This window comes from Vicugna pacos, chromosome 5, assembly GCF_048564905.1.
Source record: "Vicugna pacos chromosome 5, VicPac4, whole genome shotgun sequence".
In the NCBI taxonomy this organism is placed as follows: Eukaryota; Metazoa; Chordata; class Mammalia; order Artiodactyla; family Camelidae; genus Vicugna; species Vicugna pacos.
This window is the reverse complement of record NC_132991.1, coordinates 88,036,809-88,062,223: the sequence shown is the minus strand read 5'-3', so window position 1 is coordinate 88,062,223 and position 25,415 is coordinate 88,036,809. Positions and strand designations below refer to the sequence as shown.

At 44.6% G+C, this 25,415-nt stretch overlaps 1 protein-coding gene across 3 annotated transcripts in view; it reads left to right on the top strand.

Moving 5' to 3' along the window:
• DNER (delta/notch like EGF repeat containing) overlaps positions 1-25,415 on the top strand; it is a 263,556-nt gene that overhangs the window by 127,755 nt on the left and 110,386 nt on the right. For all 3 annotated transcript variants that reach the window (XM_072961804.1, XM_072961805.1, XM_072961806.1), the window contains exon 5: positions 12,461-12,606. In XM_072961804.1, the coding sequence (XP_072817905.1) occupies positions 12,461-12,606 (146 nt within the window). The remainder of the gene's footprint in view (positions 1-12,460; positions 12,607-25,415) is intronic.

The following is a 25,415-nucleotide window of genomic DNA, read 5'->3' as shown; positions in this document are numbered from 1 at the left end:
TGGACTTGAGGTATATCTTGAGCTTGGCCTTGAGATACAGAGTTGGTGTGAGAGGGAAAGACATTCAGGATGAGAGGAGAGGTGTGAGCAGTGATGTGGGAGGAAGGATGCATGTGCTTCTAAGTAACAGACCAGTCTGGCTGGAGCAGCAGATGTCAATAAACCGTGAAAAATTAGGAAGGACGGGATGCAGAAGCTAGACTACGAAGGGGGCTGCATACTGTGTTAAGGAGTTTGCATTTGGCTTGTAGGCAGTGGTGACCTAAGTTTTTCAGCAGAAGAGCAGGTCGTGACAGTGGTGGTGGATAGCATGATGAGAACTGCAGAGTAGCTTTTGGTGGTGAAAATAAAGGGTCAAAATCAGCTGAACTGGAAATTTAACTAGACCGATCTCCTGCAAGAGAATGATGGCCCTCGGAGACATTTGGTTTGGGCTTGTTTTAAATTTTGTGTATCTGATCTTCTTTTAGAGAATACATTGTTGAGGTATGTAGAGGCACACACCTCTCTGTCCATCCATCACACACAGATGTGCACAGAGGTGCACTTGTGTATGAACAGACACAGATAGTTGCATGTGCACACACACGGATGCTCCTTTGTGCATACGCACCCACACAGGTGCATATCTGTACATAGATTCACACATACAGAGATGCAAAGATATGTTGCACTTACGTGATTTAAAGGACTTGATAGGCGGATAAGTACGAAAAGGTACGCTTGGTGCATGTGAGAGGGAACATGTAGGGGTACACAACACTGAGCAATTAGTTTGGAAAGAAATGGTGTTTTTCGAGTTGGAAATAAAGCTAGTATTTATATGGAGAATATTGTATGTAATATTCACGAATCAGAAACAACCAGCAAATGAATGAATGAATTTTGTATTAAGGTGATAGCTGTATTTTAAGAAGCATTTCCTTTAGAATATGAAAGTGTGACTGGCTTCTACAAACAACCTTGAATCCAAAGCTCGAATTTCACACTGGGAGCCCCGTCTTCTCCGGAGGTGGCAGGCAGACCCTTAACCAGGCGAGCCTACAATTAGCATTAGAAATGGCAGGTAGAGAAAACGGAGCCCCACTGGGCCTGTTCAATCATTCCTTCTTCGTTTCCGATGTGAACAGATGAATAAAGTTTCGTTTTGTTTTCTTTTGTTTTGAACCTCGTACACACTGGGATTGTGGTTAGATTTTCCAGTGGTGAAGGCAGGCTGTTTAGACAGAGTCAGATGGGGATTTTGAGCAGTAAAGTTTGTAAAGGAGACGATTTTTAATTTGCTACGTTGACAGCTACAGAAAGAGTCGATGATCAGATAGTATTCCCAGAACTTTTGTAAAGACTGAAGCATAAATGAAATCTGTCCTGGGACAGATAAAGGAAACCTAATTCAGCCCACTGAGTGGATGGTCACATTGCACTAAAGAATTTAATTTCGGGAGAGAGTTGATTGGGAACAAGGACAACTTGTAATTCATTCTTTCTTAGCAAGCCCCCGAGGCTGGACTGGTGGTGTTGTTTGTGGTCTGGAGCAAGGCATGGTTTATAATGAGTCTTGCCACCTAAATTGGTTTGGGGCTCTGTGTTAGGCAGCTCCCGGCGGGGGTGAATGCCGCCTAGCTCTGTGGTCGGAGCTGCGTCCACTGAGGCTGGCAGCTAGGGCAGGAGACCAGGGAAGCTGGTCCCCCGCCTCCCCCGCACTACCAGCTTTCCTTCCTGGGTCCTCTGTTTCTTTCTGCTACTTTGTCCCTCTTCTATCCAGTGTTTGCGGGCACCACACTCAGCTCACTTGCCCTCCTCTCCTCCCTTCCTTTCTCCCCTAAATATTCACTCAGCACCTACTCAGGTCCCTGCTTGGCACTGGCCACAGAGCAATGAATAAAACAAACAAAAGTCTCTGCCCTCATGAATTTTATGTGTTAATGGGGTGGCAGGTAATAAAGAAATAATTCTACGGAAAAGTGACAACTGTGATGAGCACACTGTGCCATGACTGTAGTTGATAATAAAAATCTGACATAACCTCGGGGCCGTGGGGATCACTACCTTGAAGAAAGATGACTAGGGTGAGGTATTAACTAGGCAGTGGGGAAACCATTCCAGACGGAAAGCTGGAACTGCATGTGCAAAGGCCCTGTAGCTGGAGAGAAGGCATCATATCAGAACAACGGCAACTAGTCCATGAAGCTGGAGCTAAGGGAGCAAGGGTGAGAGAGGTGGAGATGTGGTGGGGAGGTAAGCTAGGTCAGATGACCTCATGTGCTGGGCTGTGGAGGCCACATTTCGATCCCAGGGGTCCTTATTGAAGTACATGTATTTTTAACTGGGCTTTAAAGCAGTCATTCTTTTTTAATTAATTAATTTTGTTTAAAGACCTTGAGTTTATAATCTTTCTTTTTTTGTCTCCAGTGTATGTATGTATGTATGTATGTATGTATGTATGTATGTATTTACTTTTCTTAATGAACCCAGGACATTGTGCATGCTAATAAGCATATGCTCTACCACTGAGCTACACCCACCCCCCCTCCCAAGAGGTCATTTTTAAGACAGTAGCTTCCATATCTGGCAGTCAGACATCCTGGGGAGTTGGTAAACCCACAGGCATCTTTGACCACATCCCCAGAGATTCTGATTCACTGGGTCAGGGTAGAGCCGAAATAACAGTTTATTAAATAAACTCTGCAGGTAATGCTGATTCCAGGTGTTTGTGAGCCAGATAGAAGAGGGGCCTAGAGGTGGAGACCTTCTGGAGCTCCAGAAAGTGGAGCAGGGAGGTAAGGCTGCCTCCAAGCATCCTGAGGGCTGAGGGTGTGACTGTTCTTGTGATGAGGATGCTAAAATGAGCTAGAAATAGCCCAACCAGACAGGCTGAATCTGAGTCAACCTCCCCGTACCTCCCAATGTTTTTGTGCTCAAATCATGGTGCATCATTGGGGCTTCATTGAAATACACTGGCTAGTTCTATTTTTAGTGCAATAAATGCTAGCACTGAAACATAACGTTGTTATGCATCATTCAAGAAGCAAATGCATTTCAAATTAGAAATCTCACCAAACACTTGTAAATTCAGGTAACGTTTTCCATATGACCTTGAAATTACCAGATAGTCTTGTTGGTGGCCACTTAAATGTGGGATTTTTAAATCGAAGCAGAGCAAAGAGATGTAATAGAACAAAGGCAGTTGAAGATCGTGTCCACAGCAGCCAAGAAGGTAAACATGTCAATCAACATTTTTCGTGTTAGCGCCTCTGAAGGCCTGATTCCCTGACTCCCTAACGTTACAAAGTCATCTTCAGCCCAATTAGCTGGGCATTTATAATCTCCCATTACCCTCACATCAGCACAGAGAAGTGATTAATTATTTTGGCATTTGTAGTAATGCCATTAATCAGGATGCATTCTTTAGGTAGTAATGGTTGGATGTGGTGGGCAATTGTATATGAGTTCTGTAGTAATTTAGCAATTGATTTACTAGTATTTGATGAGTTGAAATTGTACTAATGGAAGATTAAGTGATACAATTCTAACTGATTATAAAAAGGTGATCCAATAGACGCTGAAAAAGAGATTAAATAAATGGGGAATTTCAGTTGTGCATTCTATGTGAGCCAACAGAATTTCAAAGGAAAGCACAGATTAATTTTCATGTTCCACCAATGGGTATTCAGGAACTGGCTAGTAAAAAGCATGTCCAATTCGGATGTGGTTTTCATATGCAATGAGAATTTTCTTTTTTTGCTAAAGGGTGATTGCTTGCTGCCAAAAGTAGGCTCTTGGAGAGATTTGACAGGCTTAGTTGTAGATTTTGCTTCCAAAAAGGATTTTATAATTTGAATATTTTATACCATTGTATTAACCAGTGTCTTGTATAAATTGCTGGTTATACTTAAAAAAGTCTTTTAATCCTATGAATTATGGCTATATATATATATATATTTTTTTTTTTACAACTTTAAGTAAAGCCTGGAGCCTAGCACTTTAAAGTATAACCTGGCATGAATGATTCAAAATGGCACATAATACAAGTCACCTTATTACAAATGTACTTTCATTTGGGCATCATTTTCAAATTCTAACAATAATTTTTAAAAGTAGTAATAATTAAATAAAATTTTATTTCAAAGCTTTGACATGAGAGAGGCTGAGTGAGGAGACTCTATAAATGACCTTCTTGCTTGCATCTTGGCTCTGCTGTTTTCTCAGGGGACACACTTTCCCAGAGCCTTTTCCTCAGACCCACACGAGTCCAAGTTTCATTCAGAACCTAGTGTTAAATACACGTTGGTTGTCGATGCTGCTGCTGATGGTAGTGATGATGGTGATGATGATGATGGTGATACTGGTTGCTATGGACTGAATGTTTGTGTCCCTCCCAAATTCATACGTTGAAACCCTCATCCCCTATAAATGCTATTTGGAAGTGGAGCTTTAGGTGGGAGGTAATTAGGGTTAGTGTAGGTCATGAGGGTGCAGCCCTCATTATAAGATTAGTGCCCTCATAAGGAGATGAAGGGATCAGCGCTTTCTCTCCATCATGTGAGGGTGTGGAGAAAAGGCAGCTGCAAGTAAACCCGGAGAAGGGTCCTCACCAAGAACCTACCCTGCTGCCACCCCCTGGTCTCAGACTCGCAGCCTCCAGAACTATAAGAAAAATTTATTGTTTAAGTCACCCAACTTGACTCTGTTACAGCAACCCAAACTGAGACAATGGTGGTGATGATGGTGGTGATGACGATGATGATGATGGTGGTGGTGATGATGCAGAGGGTCCTTATTGTATACTTCACTGACCATAAGCTTTGCCCATGTGAAGATCTTTAATCATAACAACCATGGTAAGAAGTAGGTAGTGTTATTGTCTCTATTTCAGAGAGAAGGAATCCAAGGCATGAAGGATGTACATAACACTCCGAAAGTCACAGAGCTGGTGAGAACTCGGACCATCTGCTGGTACAGCCTGGTGTTCTCTCCCATTACCCTCATGTCAGCACATGGTTACTCATTTTCGTCTTCAGTACAGAGCCACTAAGCAGGAGGCATTCATTTGGAATTAATGAATGGATATTGTGGACCATTATCCACTTCTGTAGTGCGAAACAGACACTATAAACAGAACACGTAAAATGTTAAGATCCATCTCTAGCACGGCCTATCTGTTAATGTGTATATTTAGTGTATTCCTATGTAATAAGGAATAACATTAGTTATTTTTCCTAAGCTGGTGTTCAATTCCCTCCCACTCTTCCCGTGTTATAAGGTGCATCCCTTTGATGGCCAACCCTGCTTTTGTAAAGGAAGAGAAAGGAGAGGGGAAGTGATGGGGTTAATGTTCTGTGAGTTTGTCACACTACATAATAGCTAAAGGGTGATTCCTTCCGAGTCACGGGGCAGAGGAGGTGAGATGTACAACAAGAGACAGTTAATATGATTCCTTTGGAGACTTGTGTTGGTCAGGGTGCACCTAAGCTGTTGTAATACAGAGACTTCAAATACAGTGGCTTAAACAAGTGACAAGTTCACTTCTCTCTCATGTTATAATCTAGAGGTCACGGTCCAGGACGGAGAGCGCAGCTCTGCGCTCTCAGCACACAGACACCATCTCTCGATTCAGAATGGCTGCCCCAACTGTCACCATCCCTTTGGCTTGTCAGCCAGTGAGAAGGGGGAAAGGGCAGCAGTGGGGACACTTGCTCATTCTTCCTAAGTGTATGACACATCCTGTCCCTGAGTCCCAGAGGACAGGCTGGGTGGCCCAGTCGGTCCCAGCAGGAACTCCCAATCCTGTTATTTAAAGGAATTTGGAGAGAGTGGGTGCTGGTGAACAGCTAGCAGTTCCTCCCACGGTTCAGATACTCAGGTCTTATTTAGGACAAATAATCCAGTCTAATATTAATGGAGAAAGGAGTGTAGTAGGATGGAAAAAAGTTAAACAAAAATATAGTACTCTGGGCTGGTAACCCTTTATGCTGGGAATAGATATTTCTTTTGGGAAAGTGTAGAATGTCAACATAAGGACTCTTGAACTAAACTTTTTTGTTCATTTTTTTAGCCTGTGTTCTGATACTGAATTTTCAGTTTTCTCTGTCGAGTGAATAAATAGAGGGGGTACGGAGAGATCGGCCAACTTGGGAGGTCATTCGTTGTTAAGGGCCGCTCTATCTGACAGGAAGATTTGTTGAGAATAAGCCAGTCTCTCTTCAGGGGAAAGCAAGCTGATTGTGTTTTTTTCCTATAATATGGTCTCATTATCTTTACAATTTCCTTTTCCCTTTGGAGCAAACGATATTACTTACTATATACTTTTCCTAGTCATCTGGCTAGGTGCAGCCTACATGCTGATTGAGCGGAGTGGCAAGTGGTAAAAGTACTTGGATCGTTGCTGTTTTATGCCATTGTGCCTCTAATTCTGAAAGCATTTTTGGCCATAGCTAACTCAGGAAGCCACAGAAAATGAGATACTCTGTACAGGTGAATTTTCCAAAAAGCAGTTGAATGCTGCAAGCAACAAAGCTTAAAAGCAAGGAGATAAGCAAACAAGAGAATGCGGACTTTCTCATAGAAATCCAAAGAAAGCTTTTTTAGAGGAGGTAGTAAGAGCTTGGAAGAGGTCTGGGATGGGAGGGGTGGCCAGGCAGGTTCTCCAGAGAATGAGGCACCACTGTGTCAGCACCCGGATGTAGTGACAGCTATTTGGTGCTCATTCACTCTCCCCCTGACCTTCCGGTCTGACTGCATCCTGCATGTGCACAGTGGTACGTGTATTTGTGTGCCTTGTTTTAGCATCATGGTGCCCTGGACTTGGTCTAGGTTCAAGTTTGCAGCCTGCAACAAGCTCTCCCTTTGCCTCTGGCCAGATACTGACAAAAGATGATTTAGTTCTCAGGTTTTACTTCCCAGCCCCCAGGTGTTGAGTCGGAAATCCAAGGGCATCCTGACCGGCTTATTAAGCTTTGCAGTAACCTCCGTCCCACCTTCTGTAAGAGTCGGCACAGATAACGCCGTCGCATCCCTGCTTCTGCGGATCGAGTTGTGGGAATTGGAGATGTTTGCCTTCCTGAAGCCCAAGTTAGTGCAAGACGCCTGGGCCTCCAGCTGGAGCTGGAGCTGTGATGTGTTAAAACTTTCATGCCTATCTGGTGCCAGCCAGGGGACTCCCTGGACTGTGGACAGTTTTTATGGGGTATAGTTTTGTGCCAAATGACCCGCCGCATCTTGATAGGAAAACTCGGCGGTCTGTTTCCAGCACCTACTGCTCACATATTTACGGTCAGAGTTTTTATTTGCATGTGTGCATTCCCTTTAACAGGAAAGAAAATGGTCTTTAGCCAAACCACTGAAGTGAGAAATGCAAATCTCGTTTGCTATTAATCCCAATGAGGTATTAACTCCAAAGTCCATTTAAGACTCTTCGGTGTTAATATTAAAGAAGACAAGTGGTAAAATAAACATTTAACGGCCCGGAGCCAGGGCTCCTGCGCTCTGACCCTGGACCACTCCATTCCAAAGATAATGACGGGACCCCCTTTGGTTGTTTTCAACTTCTCATTGGCACCAAGGGAGTGAGTTTGGCAAAGTCAGTGTTTTAAGAGGACTGTAATGATGGCAGAACATTTTATTACTGTGTTAATGAGCTCAGTGTGGGGCTGTGGGCTGGGGCGGAGCGTGTGTATCTGTGCGGGAGTCAGGGGGAGGGAGGCGTGAGGGAGGAGGGATGGGGGAGGGAGAAGGAAACTCAGCTTTTATTTGTCATCAGGACTAGTTCCTTGGGGGTGTTAACAGATCCCAGGATAATCTTTGGAGAAAGTTTCCCTTCATTACCGTTTTAAGACTCATTAGGGAAATCACCCAGCTGTGTCGTGAGCAGAAGTGGACCTTTTAAGTGCAGCATTTCTGTCTCATGCTTTGCTTTTCCTTTTCAGTCTTCCTCCCTCCCTCCTTCCTTCTTTCTCTCCTTTCTTTTATATTTGCCTCTTTTATATTTCTCCTCTTTCTAGTTCCCTTTCTTGCTTTTAGTTTAAACCAGGCTTTTGTTGGCACAACTTCACAACCTCCTAGGTGGCATCCATCTTTTAGTTTTTGAACAGACCATAGAAAATGCAGGTGGTGACAAGAGTCCACTCTCAAACAGCTCTGCAGCATGCCATCCTAACTCTGACTCTGCCAGTTTTTGTCTTTACCTGACCAGTTGGCCTGTGGATCTTGGAATTCTGAATATGAGGACAAGTCCTTCTATCCAGGTCTGTGTCAGGAATCATGTTATGTATATTGATTTCATACTGTTAAGGAGGAGAAAGAATCGTGACCATTTGCTCTGCGTTCCTTACAAACGTGTTAGAAATGGCCATCAGTTGGAGGCCATGTCAAAGAAATCACCCTGGCTGTTCAACAACTCTTAAATGAACACCTGTAAAACCACCAAGATCTTCTTTTCTAAAACATGAATTCCGTTTTATTTTGGATTCTTCCTTCTGCTCCTTGGAAAGAGCATGCTTCCTGCACTTAGCTGTAGGATTTCTGGAGGGCAACCTTGCTCTCACCCGGCTGCAGTTGGAGGAAAGCTAAATTGAACAAGACTACTTTTCATTATGAGGAACTCTGAGCATTTTCCCTGAGACACGATCAAAGGGAGGGGGCAGACAACTTACTGAAATTACACTCGTGCCTGGAAAGAGCCGCCAGGTTCTCCTCATGTAAATGGTATATTGTTGAGAACAACATGCTTATGCTGGTGACTCACTTTGGGAGATTAGGTGACATAATTAGAAATTACGTAGTCATGTGTGACACGCAGCTGCAAAGATTGACTTCTTTGATCGTTTACTAGGGGATGTTAGACCAAAAGACTCATAGTCTTAGTAAAGGAGTGAAGCTAATATAAAAAGCTTTGTCAAAGCTGTCTCCAAGAATGTCAGAGACTTACGATGAGTGAGGAATACAGACATCATCTAAATATCACAGAGGTGCCTAGATTTTCCAAAATAGATGCGTAAAACATGATCTCAGAGGCTCACACATAAGCCTCTAATTCAAGGTGATTGTTACCTGAATATGAGCATTAAGGTAACATTAATAGGTAACCTAGATTCGTTTCTACCAGACCAGTGATTCTTAAGTGGAAGCACATGTTTGAATTACTTAGGGAATTTTTTTTTTTAAATACCCAACCCAGACTATTGATACTGAATTACTTATGTTGGAGCCTGGAAATCCACACTTGGAAAAAGCCCCTGCAACATTATGAAGCTTCTGGTTTCAAAACTAGTGAGGACCACCGCTCCTGGCTGAAAGTTGGAAGCGGCAGAAATCAAAGGCGACTCCTCTTTGTAACCTTAGAATCTAATAAATACTACGCCTGGTTTGTCTAAGTGAGTGCAGGAAATGTTCATTGAGGCAAGGGAAGCTAACTACTTAAAAAACTATATTGTGCATATTTTTAGCTACTCATTCATTTAAATGTCTACTGGCTAGTTAATTTAATAGTCGAATAGAATTTTTAAAATAACCCTTGGAGAGAGGTCTCTTTTGGAGAATTGTAGAGTGTTCCGTGATCTAAATGCTGAGTATGGAGACAGGTGATATAGATTTTTAGAATAACTAAAGAAAAGCAAAGATATCAAAGATACCTTTATAATTACTATCTGATTTTACCTCCATTGTTTTATGTGTAAAAGCATCTTTGAGAATAAGGATTCTGGCAGCACCCCTGCATTGTACCAGGCTGTATTTCTCCATCAAAGTTGATAAGCAATATATTTCTTTTTTATTTTAGTAAACTGGAATTTATGCGTTCTAATGATGGCTGTTCATCCAAGTGGGTTTGTTGGATGACAGCGCATTCTGGAAACTCCTCTTTGGGAACTGTCTTAGCTGCTCTGGTCATATAAATATGTGTCCTGAATTCCTACTTGCCACCTCTCTGAGATTTGTCCATTGCCATCAAGGAAGCTTCAGTGGAGGTGGTTTGGCAAGAAGCCATCCAAGACATAAAATAACCAGGGACCGGGACGTGGCAGTCCGTTCCTGAGCACAGAGGGACATGGTAGAGCTGGAGGGGGCTGGGAATTGCGGGAAGCCTCATGAACAGGGTGAGAACTGAGCTCTGATAAGGGGACAAGGAGGCATATTTGAGGCAAAGCAGCTCCACGGGAGCATTTGCAGAGCGTGGGTGAGCAGGACATTTGAAGGCGCTGGAGGAGTTGTGAGGTGTCTTCATAATGTGGGGCTGTGACTGAGAAGTAGAAAGCTTGACAGAGGAGGTGTGTTTGCCTAAACCGTCCTTTTCCTTTTGTCCCAAAGCCAATTTGCCATGGAATTTTCAGTAGGCAATCTTAGAAAGAAGGCGGCTAGTTCTCTGTGGATGTGAGGTTCCAGTCCATGTCAGACCCCCTGTACCTACTGTTACTGTGATACCAAGACACATTTGGCTCCTAATTCCAAACTTGAAGTTGAAGTATGTCTCCAGTGCACTCCAGCTTGCATGAATTTCCCAACTTAACCTGATGCTTGTGAATGAAATTAGATTTTTTTTAATTGAAAGATACTTGATTTTACAATGCTGCATTAGTTTCTGGCATATGGCAAAGGGATCCAATTATATACATATATATACACTCTTTCAGATTCTTTTCCATTATGAGCTATTACAAGATATTGAATATAGTTTCCTGTGCTATAAAGTAGGACCTTGCTGTTTATCTATTTTACATATAGTAGTTTGTATCTGTTAATCCCATACTTCTAATTTATTACTCCCCCATTTCCCCTTTGGTAACATTAAGCTTGTTTTCTCTATCTGTGAGTCTGTTTCTGTTTTGTAAATAAGCTCATTTGTATCTTTTTTAAGATTTCACATGTAAGTGATATTATATGGTATTTATCTGTCTCTGTCTGACTTCACGTAGTACGGTAATCTCTAGGTCCATCCATGTTGCTGCAAATGGCATTATTTCATTCTTTTTTATGACCGAGTAGTATTCCATTGTACGGATATACCGCATCTTCTTTATCCAGTTATCTGTGGATGGACATTTTGGTTGCTCCCATGTCTTGGCTATTGTAAACAGTGCTTCTGTGAACATTGGGGCACATGTGTCTTTTCAAATTAGAGTTTTCTCTGGATATATGCCCAGGAATGGGATTCCTCAATCATTTGGTAATTTTATTTTTAATTTTTTAAGGAACATTATACTGTTTTTCATAGTGGCTGCACCAATTTATATGGAATTAAATCTTATGCTGCTGTTCCGAACCCATCTTCTGCCTGCTAAAAACATCCCTTGCACTAACGTAGTGCCTGGCACTTTGCAGACTCCTTGTCCCTGGATGCTCCCCCAGGCATGAGATGATCATGTTGCCCCGTTGCCAAGACAGTCTCACTTTATGTCTTGTCCAGTTGTCATCATCAAAAGCACTCTTTTTAATGCGAAAAAAAGTCCTAGTTTTGATGATAAAGTCTGTGTTCACCCTATTTAGGGGTTGTTTTCCTAACTTACAGGAGAAAGTTGGGGTGTGGAGAGGCATGGTTGTCTGGAATCATTGTCACTCCCTTGTCTTAAGTACCTTTTCTGGGTAATACAGGAGTCTTTTTCCATGATGATGGAGTTGTTTATTTTGAAATTAAAAATTGTACTTAAAGAAACGAATATTCGTATTAGAAAAAGGTATACTCACTTAGTGAAATAATTATATGCCATCGATGCAAAATACTTACAGCATTATTTCCTGATTTCAGTTGGAGGTGACTATTTATTCCATATTTATTGCCACCTACTATGTATAAATAGCTGCACTGGTCATAAAAGTGACTCAGAGGTGACTACGACACAGCAGTGCTGTTGCAATCAGTGATCAACTGCAACTGGTCCTGTCTTATTAGATGGTTAAAACCACATAACTTCAGTAGATTTTGTGCAGTCAGACTGGTGACCAAGTAAGATATTTATTAATAAACCCAGCATAGAATGTGTACCCACATTGCATGCCCTGAGCTGCTCAGGCCGGCCGGCAGCTGGGTGTGGCCTTTGGGGGAGTCAGTGCTTGTGGGCATCCCGTGTAGCCAGGAGGAGGACGAGCTGGGAGGTGCAAGCAAGTGCTCCGGGGGAAAGACGGGTTCAGCAGCAGGGAGAATTCTAAGATGCTGATGCGGGGATGGAATTGAAGGACAGGGCGGCCCCAGAGGGCAGGAGCAGGACCAAAGCAAGCATGTAAGGTGATGATGGGGTGCCTGGCACTCCTTTTCCGTGGCGTCAGGCGTTCCTCATGATGCCTGCAAAGAGTGGCCCAGCTTAAAGCCTGAAGGTCGGAATGGCCGCTAGCCACGTGCCTGACTCCTTGACCTCACTTACTGCATTTTGTTTTGTTTGCCAAACTTGAATATTGTGTCAGCTGTACTCAGAGTCTTGAAAAAAGAGTGTTGGTCCAGCTTTACATTTCCTATTGTTTCATTTTCTTTTAGGTTTTGTGAATGACTCTGTTACTAAATCTATTGTGGCTTTGCGCTTAACTCTGGTGGTGAAGGCCAGCACCTGTGTGCGGGGGGACGGCCATGCAAGTGACTTGGAGTGTTCTGGAAAAGGAAGATGCACCACGAAGCCATCAGAGGTAAGGGGACACCTGGGAGCTTTCAAGATACATATTTGCATAAGTATGTATTGACATGTATAGACACGCCTCAAGGATGAAAGGGGACAGAACAAGTATATTTGCTAAAAATCCCCCTGAATTTCTGGTTTCAATTATATGTTTGTATGCAATGTATAGATCTATAAATCTCCATGTAATTTCTGAAGTAAATTAAATACATTCGGGCAGTGCTAGGCCTTCTTGCTTTGGTAGAGGTAGAGATTTTGGGAGAAGAAGTTATGGGCGTATCTGTTAGCAGAATCAAGAGAAATGGAAGCAAGGGAAGGTAAGACAGAGTCATCTGTTTCCCAGTTGTGACCCAGTTCCCTCCTTAGACTCTGCCTTTCTCCAAGGCTGACAAAGGAGCTGTGGAAGTAAGAGAAAAGTAGGTGAAGGAGCGGAGAAGAGGCAGGGACTTGAAGGCCGACTCGCTGTTCCTGACCTTTGCAGACCAGACTTGAGCCCTGTCCCTGCCTCTTCTTAGCAGCTGAGGTCACGTGGGTGTGGGCCAGGGGCCGAGAACATGTCCTGAGTGACGGGGTGCAGGAGTCGCACCAGCAAAGGACCAGCCATCACTGAGGCCAATCTCCATCGGTCTAGGGCTTCCTTAGAACAGTTCTGGCAGATGGAGTCCAGGGCCCCCCTGCCCTGAGCAGAATGAGCTGGGGCACTCTGCACCTTACAAAGTGGCCCGTTCCATTCTGGGATGTCCATCCCTCTCACCACTTGCTACATCCAACTCCTGCATCCTTTCCTCCAGCCACTCGCCCCAGTTCTACACATATTTCCACCTGGGTTCATGTTATGTGAAAGTGGTTTCCTCAAATTCCCAGAGTATGATTTGTTTTAGACTGACGTGAAGAAGGGTGGCACAAGGACATTTTCTTTGGTGACACCTTCCAGTGGTCATGTCAGCACGTTTGGGACTAGTGATGTGAACCTGGACAAGTGAAAGGGCTGGGGCTCACCGACCACAGGGCAGCTGGAAGACACGTGCAGGGGCAGCTCATGCTGGCTTGGACAGCCCGTGATTTTGATGTCTCAGGTGTAACGTTGCAGTGGCTTGAACGAACCGTTTTCTAATTAGACGTCTCCTGTAGGGGGCAGAGTGTGGTCAGGAACCCGGAAGGCAGCAGGGACGAGCATCTCTGCTACGTCTTCGAAAAGAAACACAAATGTGAGCCAAAGCCAAAGCCCAGCGCCCGCGGGAAGGGAGAGTGACTGGCGTGCAGTCGGGAGGGCAAGCGCGGGATTCTTTTCGCAAGCCTCCCCCGTGGGCTTTGTTTTCCGTCTTGGCCAGTGAGGACCTGCCTCTTTCTTTCCTGAGGGAAGCTTTATTTACCAACTTATGGGGAAAAAATAAGGTAAAGGAAGCTGAGGGTTCTCCTGTGACCGTGAAGGCTAAGGAGGTGCAAACGCGTGCGGAACGATGTCAGCGGTGGGGAGCTCGTTTGATAAGGAGGTTCTAGAAGGGAGGGGTGTGGGCTGGGGGAAGGCAGCCGCTCGAGGCGGGGGAGCGCCAGGCCTTCTGAGTGGGTCTCCCACAAAGTCACTCGTACTATTCCCAGTGAACACTTCCGTGGCCCGGTTCGTTCTCAGAAAGCTCATCTTGGTGAAAGAGAGATGCCTTAACCGAGGAAACGAGGGCTGTTCTGGGAATTTTGGACGGATGAGGTGGCTAAGATTCCTAGAAGGTTTCCTCTTATAACAGATGACTCTCTGGGGAAACTTTCCATCCGAGAAGCAGTCGCAGTGTTGTCTTAAAACATGAATATTGGTGGCATGCAGCCCGCCCGTGGGTCCCATCTGCATGAATGAGAGGCTGCAGCTACGAGGGTCTGCCTGGTGGCTGAGAATGGACTCACAGAAAAGATGGTGGAAGTATTTAGCACCCGCCAGGTTACCTGGCAAACATTGCCAGAGTGCTTTGTTTTTTCCACAAAAAGAAGACCCAAAAGCCTTAGCAACTGTGCTAGTTTCAGCGCGGCTTCATTGTGGGTACCAGCTCCTGTGAAGAGCTCCGAGTGCCCCGCCCTGAGACAACACCACCGCCCTCTGCCCCCACCTCCGAGCGCCGCACCAGGTGCCTCCAAAGTGCGGAGTCTCCGCTGTCATTGATCTGTCAAGGCCTGCAGTGAATTTAAGGAAATTATGGCCGGTTGTCTTGTCTGAGACACTGTAATTACCTCTGGTGACTTTAAGCCAGGGATTAGGCTGGAATTACTGGGGCCATTTATAGACCTACCACACTGTTATCTTGGAGAGAAACGTCTGGAAGCCAGTCTTGCAGATCACAAAGAGATGGTGGGAGTTGAGCCATCCATGGCAGGAGTGGGAATGGAAAGGCAGGCCGTCTTTTCTGTGTCGCCTTGAGCCCCGGGGCTTTCCGTGACTGCTGTCACGGCTGTTGTGGTGACTTAGGAGTAGTTTGCTGGCATGTTTCTCTCTTTTTACTGTTTCTTAAGATGAGAAGTTATGTAGTTCAGCCTTCTACCTAATGCAAGAATTGGCTCCATAGTACAAAACAGAAAGAACTGTATTTGGTGGTTTAATTTTATTGTTTCTAATCATTTCTGTATCTTTTTATTGGCTCACCCATCAAAATAAAAAGCAATCCCGTTACTTCCTCATGACCCTCATTTGGTAGTGGAACTCATTTCTCTTTTGTCAGACGGGCTTTGGCCAGAGGATGGGTCACAGCTCCCAGGCGTGGGCGGTTTGTGATAAAGCCTTCCCTTGCTGTCCAGATAGCTCGCTGACCTGCGGAGATTTTTTTCAAGGGTTTACTGTAGCACCACAGGGAGCTCGCTCTCTCTGAAAACTGCTTCTGTTGCAAGGGTTGATTCTGATCTTTTCTTCTCTTTATGACAAAAAATGGATTGTTGGCCGCTACTTTTTGAACTTTGTCACCAAGGTTGGCTGCTGCCTATTTGATGATTCCTTAATTAATTTACAGGTAAGTGTCAGGGCTCTTGGCTGGTGTGGGCCTTAAGTCTTCTTTAGATCCAGATAGTTTCCATGACCCTGTCTTACAAGAGCAAGATTTGTGTATTAATCAGGGTTTTCCAGAGAAATAGAACCAATAGGATATGGCTATACATTTCTCTCTCTCTATATATAATATATCGCTGTATATGTATATATGTAATGTATATATGTGTATATAAATATAAAATTTGTGTATATATGATTTTATTATTATATACACACACACATATAAATCAATAAGGAGATTTATTTTAAGGAATGGGTTCACTGTGGCTCCACTCACTGGGGAGTCCTGGGGAGTCCACGCTCTGATGGGATGATGGAAGAAGCTGGTGGGTTGCAGTTCTAGCACAGAGGCCGTCTGCTGGGGAGCCAGGAAGAGCTGATGTTGCAGATGAAATCTGAAGGCCATCCCCTGGCAGAATTCCTCTTGCTCAGAGAGGTCAGCGTTTTCTTCTGTTTGAACCTCAACTGACTGGATGAGGCCCACCCTCATGGAAGGCAGTCTGCTTTATTCTAAGTCCACCGGTTTAAATGTTAATCTCACCCAAAAACACTATCATAGAAGCATCCAGAATAGTGTTTGGTCAGTTATCTAGGCCCCCATGGTCCAGCCAAGTTGGCATATTAAATTAACCATCACAAGATTCTCTCCATTTTTTCCAGCTATTGTTTCCTTTCTACCTAATTGCATCCTTTACCCACGAAGTTAAAGGATTGGTTTTCAATTGTAGTCTGCCCAAGATCTGCTTGAGGCCCTTGACAAAGGGTCATATTCCAGGCCCCTCACTCAGACTATGATGCCTTTTGTTGGGCAGCCAGGCAAATCTGACGCAATGGTGGAGGGTGGACCAGAGTTCTGGAAATAGAGGTCTCAGAGGCACTGCCTACCATCCTCCTGTTCTTGCTCATTCCCTAAAGCAATTATGAACCATATTTTTATTCAGAGATTTCACTGTTCATTATTTTAAAGTCACATGGAGTTAATAAAAAAGATAAATGCTGATAAATGATACAGCGGTTTAATATATATCCCAAAGTTTTCCTGTTTGTTGGCCCCGGTCTCTACTGATACGTAGATCGCGTCAGGCCTCCATTCTTAGATGGTTCCTTAGAAATCTCTCTAGCACTTGCCTTTGGATCCGTCATCCTTAGACCATTTGGATTGGAAACTAGAGCTGACTACTCAGACTTAGTTTTGAGAGAGAACTGAGCTAGTTTCATGGCTAGGAGCCCTTCTCAGTCCCTTCTGGAACCCGTGTCTTGCTTCTGTCTTGAGGTGTGGGTCTGTGCATGAGAAAAACACCAGTGTGTTGGCTTCCAAAGATTCCTTGCCTCCTGTGGTTTCCCTTTTCACTCTTGGAAGGCAAAGGCCCAGGCTCTAGGAAGTCTCAGTCTTCCTACAGCTGAGTGCCTCTGGTTAGTTTTGGTTTATTGGAAAACCAAAAACCACTAACCTGAACTGGTTGCTTTGTCTGTTGTGTGATAACACCTGCTGTCCTTGTTCGACAGCTCACGTGGCCAAGCGAGGGGACACTCTCCTTCCAGGAGCCCAGCTGCCTTCTATCAGCAACCCCCTCTATCTTCTTTTTCTGTTTCAAAAGCATGTGCCTCTTTGTTTGGGCTCCCAGGAAATTCCCGTCTCTGAGGCTTGTTTATTTCAGATCTCGGTCCCAGAGCAGAGGGATGAGCAGGTCGTGAGCTGGGCACACGAGCACCCCTTCCAGCTCCCAGCCTCAGCCCCTCTCACGTGCCCCTGAGTCCTCCCTCACATCTGCAGGGTGTTGCTCATGCTGTTTGCTCCATCTGGAACATGCAGCTGCGGCACCAACTGACCCCAGCCCTCCGCCCCTGCCCTCCCACCTTCTTAACTATACGGAAGGCTCAGCACAAAATCTTCTTCCTTCTGGAAGCTGTCCCAGCCCCCTCAGTGCCAACTCCCTCCTCTCAAGCCCTATAACATTTTATTTTTCTTATCAGACTCATGAGATTTGATTTAGGCTTATATTTCTTTACGTCCATTATTATTCGCAGTCACTTCACTGTGTACTCGACTGCACAAGCGGAGTTGCTGCCTGTTGTGGGCCTGGCACTGCCCTAGGTTCCAGGGGATGCATCTGCTTGGATAAGACATGGCCTTTGGGAAGGCGTTGGAAGGTCGGTGGCTGGGAGCCAGATGAGTAAACCATCGGGTAGAGCAGTGTGATGTGTGCTTTGAGAGAGGCTTGCAGGGGTGTTCTGGGAGCTCAGAGGAATGTCCAGCTCAGATGCGGGGTCACTGGGAGCTTCCCAGGGGAGTCTCAGCTGGTGAGTTTCCTTGACGTTAAGATCCGTGTCTGGGTCCTTCCGCATCCGTTGTAACAACTAACATGGTGCATTCCGCATGGGAGATGCTCAATAGGAACTAAATGAACAGAATAAAGAAAAGAACAAAAATGTGATGGGAAACCAGTTCTCTGAGTTTTCAGTTGGATCTGTAATTTGGGTTATAGGTTTGGTAAATATGGGAACATGGAACGGATTCGGCATACTTGTTCTATAAACTCATGAATCAGAATATATTCTCTGATCTCTGGCCTTCTCACAGACAGCGTGACCCAGGATGGCGTAGAAACCCCTTAGGAGCATTTTAAGCAGTGTTGCCAATCCTTTCCTATCATTTATAAAAGAAATAGGTTGGAATAATTTGAACCAATGGAATCGTTGATGCCATCCTCCTGTTGCTTCGAAACCGCCGGCGAACTCCCCTTGATGTAAGGAGGTCACAGCGTGCCGGGGTTGGGGGGCAGAAGTAGATGTCATATTCTCTCACCCATCACTTTCCTGAGGGCTCATTTTCCATCATCGTTAGTGTGAACATAAAGGCCCTTGTGAGACCTTGAAAAGGAACAGTGACCTGGTAGGGTTGTGAGAAAGAAGTGTGGGAGAGCGCAGACGGGAAAGCCCATCAAAGAATTGAAAGAAAGGCATTGACTGTATCCTTCTCAGCATCAAAACGGCAGCTGGCAGTCAGGGTGTGGAGTTGCTTTTAAATAGTTCTGCTCAGTATATGGTGGGGCTAGGTCCCCCATGGTTCCGCCAGCACTGGAGCGGAATTTCTCCCTTAAATAAGAGATGAAACACAGCCAGAGAGGGTCAGAGTAGAACCCCAGTGGATAGGAAAATACTTGATGAACCAGGGCTGACAGAGAAAAAAGACTAATTTATTCTAAGAAATTGTTCTTCTAAGGGGAGAGGGGCCCTTCTCTGGACTGAATAAATAGCTTATTGACAATGCTCATTAAAAACTTTTGAGCCAGAGAACAGATGCTTTGGCCTGATGCCAAAGTGAGGGTGTCTGAGGTACGTTTATTTGCTAATACAAGATGAGTGATCTTTCCCACAGCTTTTACTTGCAAAAACCACTTTGTGGGCCTTTGAGAGAGAAAGTACTTTTGTGGACACTAAAAATAGAATAATAAGTATTAGAAACATGCTAAACACAGAGATGATAAAGTCAGTGCAGCCCAGCTGTCGCTGTTTCCATGGTAGAGGACGAGCCCGCCTAGAATTTCAGGGACTTGTCCCTAAATTGCCATTCTTGGTGTTACTGTCATTAAAAAGCCATTGCTGCCTTTTATGTTAGAGACAGAAGGATGATCATATTGCTGTCTATAACAAAAACATGACAACATATTTGAGTTATTTATTATAAATTATTTAAAGAGAGAATGGTAAAACTAAGTCCCAAAGGATAGGTGCTTTTTTCAGGTTTCTCTTTGGCACCAGCATTTTCCAGAAGGTTGAAGTGTATCTCCCCACGCTGACAGAGAGTTGTAGAGGCACTGTTGGCCAGTGGTGTTCCAGATACATTAGTGTGAGGATTATTATCAGTGGTGACATTTCCAGAGTCAAGACATTTAGAGTGGAAGGTGGTTTTCGAGGTCTCTCCACCTATTTTGTTTGAAACACCAGAAAACCGAGGGCTATGAGAGATTTAAGCCATTTGCCCAAAGCCCAAGAGCTAATTCGTGGTAGAGGCAGGGGAAGAATGAAGGGAGATTTCTGGACTTTTGTTCTGGGGTCCCTCCTGCTGGGCAGTGCCGTCTCTAGCTGGACATTTGGTGTTATAATCTTACTGCTTGTTTAGTGTCTTCACGAGAAATTTTACTGTTCACTGCAGGGAAAACCAGGCATCATCAGGTTGAAAACTTTTCAAACGATTTGACCTTATGATCTTCAGGTGCAACACTTCTTCAACTTCTATGTGCACTAATGGGAATCTTGTTAAAATACAAGTGGGTCTAGGGTGGGGCTTGAGGTGAGATGCTAATGACCTTGTGAAATGCCACGGAAATCAGAGCAAGACATTGGAGGTCACCGTTCTCAAGATCCTTCAGAGAGACTTAGAAGATTGAGCAGCCTCAGTCCCACGGTTTCCTCGGCATAAGTCACAATAGGGAACTAAGCTTTCTGGGACTGCCTTAGTCTAGAGCAGTGTTTGAGACAATCATGATATAGGTGACACGAGTACCGCTGGGAAAGAGGAAGTCCCTGCAGGTGTGGCAGGCCGCCTTTGACAAGCAGCCCAGGAACTCACTGCTTTAGATTACTTTCCCTCCCAGTGTTACCGATGGGTAATTGACTTATGACATTGCGTTAGTTTCAGGTGTACAACAAAATGGTCTGATACACGCATATACTGGGAAATGATCGCCACCGTAAGTTTAGTTACCATCCACCACCTCATATAGTTACAGATTGTTTTTCTTCTGATGAGGACTTTTAAGATCTACTCTCTTAGCAATTTTCAGATCTACAACGCAGTCTTGTTAACTGTAGTCTGCATTGTGAAGGAAAAATACTGCCTGCCATACCAGTAAACAAAGGATGCTGCAGCCATCAAGTCATCAGCCACTACACCGCCCTCAACAGTGAGCCGGAGGGAGCTCAGGACAGAGACAAGCAGGCAGCCCAGCCTCTGCCACCACCCCCAGCGGTGCACCGAGGGGACTCAGGATGTGGAAGAACAGGATCCTGGCCCTAGCTGGCCAGGTGCATATCAAAGGAATGATTTCAATGAGCCCTGACTTTTGTATCTTCCCATACATAGAGTATCGCTAAATTCCTTAACTTGAGATATCTGGTTTTCTCCAATTAACAGTAATCTTTTGATGTTCCGACTACCTGGTCTTTGTTACAAAACTCCTATATTTCTTGGTGGACTTGCTTCCCTTGTCTTTCGTGTCCCTGAGATGCTTATCCTGTCATCCTGTTTTTCGGTCCATAACTCAGCTGAATGTGGGCCCCGGGGAATAAAGTAGTTGAATGGCTCTGCCCGTGGCATCTGGGGGCTCACTGTGCTCCCTGGAGAGAAAACATCTGCCAAAGGGCCGAGTCTGCAGAACCACGGTTTGTCCCTTAGCCATGTTTCCTAGGAAAAAAGATGTTCCATGAAAAAGGGGGTCGTTAGGTTACAGCTCAAACAATCCCAGAGGTGTTTCCGAGGCAGCCGCTGGGGCTGGCATGTGGCGGGTGTGCCCCGGGCACATCTTCCACTTCGTCACGTGGAAGGTTAAAAAAGACGTGTATTCACGGTTGAGGTTTCAAAAAGTTTAATTTGAATGCTTCATCCAGGACATTCTGAGTGCAACTGGCTTTTCCCCTGCTGTACAAGCCTGAAGATGCTGAAGATTCAGAGACCGTTGCTACAGAGTCACGGCTTTGTGGGCGCGAAGGCATCAGTGCCTCCTCACCACTGTGTTTGCATCTGTAGGGCCAAGGCCAACAGAGTGGAAAAGGCACGTCGTGTTTTCCTATTATTGTGAGATAGTTTTGACCTTGTGATCCCCTGACAGGGTCTCAGGCCCCTCCCTGAAAGGTCCAGAAGCCACATATTGAGGACCCTCCCTGGTCCAAGCCTTGCCTCTGACTTTTTTCTCAGGACCTTTTTATTTGCTTTTGACACCTTCAACTTATTTTTCTAAACACCCCTGGTTGGTGTGGGACAATTCTGTTTTCTCTCCTTGACCTTGAAAAGCCATTTGCAACATCCGTTGCTCCTCCATGGGGATTCTCAGAATGGCTTCTTCAGATCAGCGCTGCCTCGGTTTGCTCAAAGCCAGTCTGACAAGTTCTCCGTCTTTGCTCCTTGGCCCCCTGCACCCGGGTGCCTCAAGCAGAAGCCCTTCTCTCCCTTCCTTCTCTCCCTTCCTTCTCTCCCTTCCTTCTCTCCCTTCCTTCTCTCCCTTCCTTCTCTCCCTTCCTTCTCTCTTCTCCTCTGCCAGCCGCTGGCTCAGAGCCACATCAACCAACTGAACATTTCCCTAAAATCCTGATAAAAAAAGCTGAAATGAAAGCTGGCTAATGAAAGTAACGTCTTCTAAAGTGGTTTCCTTTCCGTTAAATATCGTGGCAAGCTTTTTAGATCGTAAGGAGGATTAAGGAAATGGAGTGACTGTTTTTCTGAACACTGGCCTGCTTCCCTGGAGAGGGGAGGCCCCAGAATTGATTTTGCTGTTGTGGGGACAGCAATGGTGGTGGGGAGAAAGCTGGGTTACCGGGAGCAAGGAAGAGCTTGGGGAACCGGTGTGCCTGGCCTTTTTGATAAACTTGGCATTGAATGGCAGGAGGGAGAGAGAGATGGTATCTTGAGTGGAAAATTGGGTCAAAAGAAGTTTTTGCTTTGAGTAGTGGATACATTGCACTGAAATAAGCCCAAGGCGAGAAACTGACAGACTGAGAGTGGGCAGGTGGGGTGCAGTTAGTGGGTGAAGGGCCTGGAGGAGGTGGAGTCAGGAGAGGCATGGAGGGCTTCAGAAAAGGGATGGGAAGCTTCCTTCTCTGAGGCAAGTGATGTCAGGCATAGGCTTGCCGGAGCTCTTAAAACAAGATTTGTTTTTAAAATTGAGGTGAAATTTGTATAATATAAAATTAGCCATTGTAATGTAAGCAATTCAGTGGCATTTGGTACATTCATACTGTTGTGCAACCAGCACCTTGATCTAGTTTCAGAGCATCTTCATCACCCCAAAAGTAGCCCTGTACCCATTAAGCAGTCACTCCCCATTGCTTCCCCCACCCCCGGCAACTGCTGATCGGCATTCTCTCTCTGCGGATTTACCTATTCTGGATATTTCATATAAATGGAATCATACAGTATGTGACCTTTTGTGGGTGGCTTCATTCCCTGAGCATCATGTGTTCCAATCCATCCGTGTTGTAGCATGTGTCAGTAGTTCATCCTTTTCTATGGCCACATAATGTTCCTTTGTGTGGATAGACCAACATTTGTTTATCCATTTACCGTTGATGGATGTTTGAAATGTTTCCAGCTTTTGGCTGTTGTGGTTAGTGCTGCAGTGAACACGTATGTATGAGGATTTGTTTGAGTACCTATTTGTCATTCTTTTCTTAGACGTCTACTTAAGGAGTGGGATTGTTGGGTCATATGGTAATTCTGTGTTTAACTTTTGGACTGTTTTCCACAGTGGCCGAACCATTTTACATTCCTACCAGCGACACGTGAGGACTCAAATTTTTCCACCTACTTCTCAACACTTGCTAGTTTCTGTTTGTTTGTTTTTTCTAATTAATTTTTGCCATTCTAGTGTGTGTGAAGCAGTATCTCTTGTGGTTTTGATTTGCATTTTTCTAATAACTAATGCTACTGATCATCAGAATTTTTAAAAATCATATTATGTATTTCATGTCTTAAAATTTTTTTTTTTAATTTTCCCATCAAGATTGAATTCCAGTTACACCCCTTGTTTAGGAGATTATAGGAGGCACAATCTTGGTTACAGGGAAGGAAATAATTGCAGACACCACGTGGCTGAGTTCTGGAACGGCAGCTCCTGGGGATTCCGGATGGAGGCAGGGGGTTCCGTTTGGCTGGGCTACCTTGAATATGGGTCGAGGCGAGGTCAGCCCTGGGGTATCTGCTCTATCCTAGGCTGTCATTGGCATGAAAAGTGTTTAGAAGCTTGGTTCATTTCTAGGGAGTGTGAGAGAAGACAGATTCAGAGAAGATGGTACGCTAATATTGCCTCGACTGGAAACTAGCCAGGAAACCACCATCTCTGTGGGGATGGGACAGGACAGGTGGCACCACACCTGTCAGACTGTCACGAGTCATGTACGGCTTTCTTCCTTCAGACTGCCTTTCCCTTGTACTCCAAGAACAGTGCCAAGGAACCTGGCCCAAACCTGCGTGTCTGTTACTCATTCTGTGTTCAACTTCCTTTCACATAATGGGCTTTTGGAGGCAAGGATCAGCATTTAAATATTGAGCTCCAAGTATGTGTCCCTTCCAAGTTCACACTGGAGGAGAATTTCTAGTTCAGTGATAATCCTGCAGTTGAATGGGCTATTTCCAGGTCAGTAAGGGATGGAGAAGCTGGCTCCGGAAGGGAGTGAGGAAGCTCTCCCTGGAGCACAGCAGCTGCTCTGTAGCAGAGACGCAGAGCAAGGTTACTGCAGGCCCCTGGGGACCACTGATGTGAATGCCGTCAACCCTCTTCTCTACGCCTGTGGTTGGTTTCCACATGCTTCTGGGCAGAAGATGCGCGCCATGTCTTAGCCTCCGGCAGAGGTGACTATGTGATGTGTGCAGGGACACTGAGGGCTCCAGTTGGAGGGAGTGTGCAGAGGACACTGGTGTCACAGTCTTCCAGGAATCAGCAGAGGCCCCAGCAAATGTGGGAACTTCCAGAAAGCAAAGGTCATTATTATGTAGGACAGCAGAACTGTCGTTTACCCATCTTGTTTTCACACAGTCACGACATTTTGGCAGGAAACTCAGAGAACGAGGCACATGAACAGAGGAAATGCCCATAGCAGCTTATGCAATATTATTTATACTTTCCATAAATAATCATGCATGTGTGTTTAGGTCTATGTCTGCAGAAAAACTTACACATTTTGCTTTTTTTCTTCCTTCTGTCTTTGCAGTACAATTCGGTAAGTGCTTTCCTAGCTTCCCTGCCGTGTTTTGGTTTTTCCATTTCTTTATATGCTCTCTTCCTTACATTTTACCTTAATCCTTTCCTTGGTTGTAACCTGGTCTCAGTTTGATTTAGTATACGTTTAAGTGACAGTAAGCAAAGTGCAATAGGTAATCGCCATCAGATGGTGTCTGTAGCAGAGAGTTGAGCAAAGTCATAAAAATCAAGCAAACCAAACACCGATGCAAGAGGCATTCATGGTTAGTGGAAACTAAAATATGAGAAGACTGGGTTACGTGTCGTGAAAGCGCTGCTGACGAGATGAGAGCACAGTCTGCTGGGCAGTTTGTAGGCGACTGGAGTGGACCATGTCTGCCGTTAGTTTGAACTTGGATTAGGTTAAGGAAGGGGCCGCCCCAAGGGCCAAGGCCACAGACTGTGCAAATTTGTACTGGAATCTGGTCACCCTTCTTTCGGCTTGAATTATTTTCATTGATTTTTAAACCAAAGTTTCCTCTTCTATTTTAAGGATTTCTCCACACATGGAAGATTTAAGGGATTAAAAAATGATATCATGTTGTGATATCTAAAATCAGAAAGCAGCATCCAAATTCGACTTTTGCCTGAGGGCAATTTTAAGTTGTTAAAATAAATAAAAATATAAGAGGTGCAGGCTTTCATATTTAGATTAGCATAAAATTATGCTTCCATTTCTACCATAAGAACAATTCACTTTGCAGTTTAATCAAAAATACTTCATTGCATTTTTTTTTAGCTTAAAAAGATTTTTTTTTTGAGGGCGGAGGTAATTAGGTTTATTTATTATTATTATTTTAAATGGAGGTACCAGGGATTGAACCCAGGACCTCATGAATG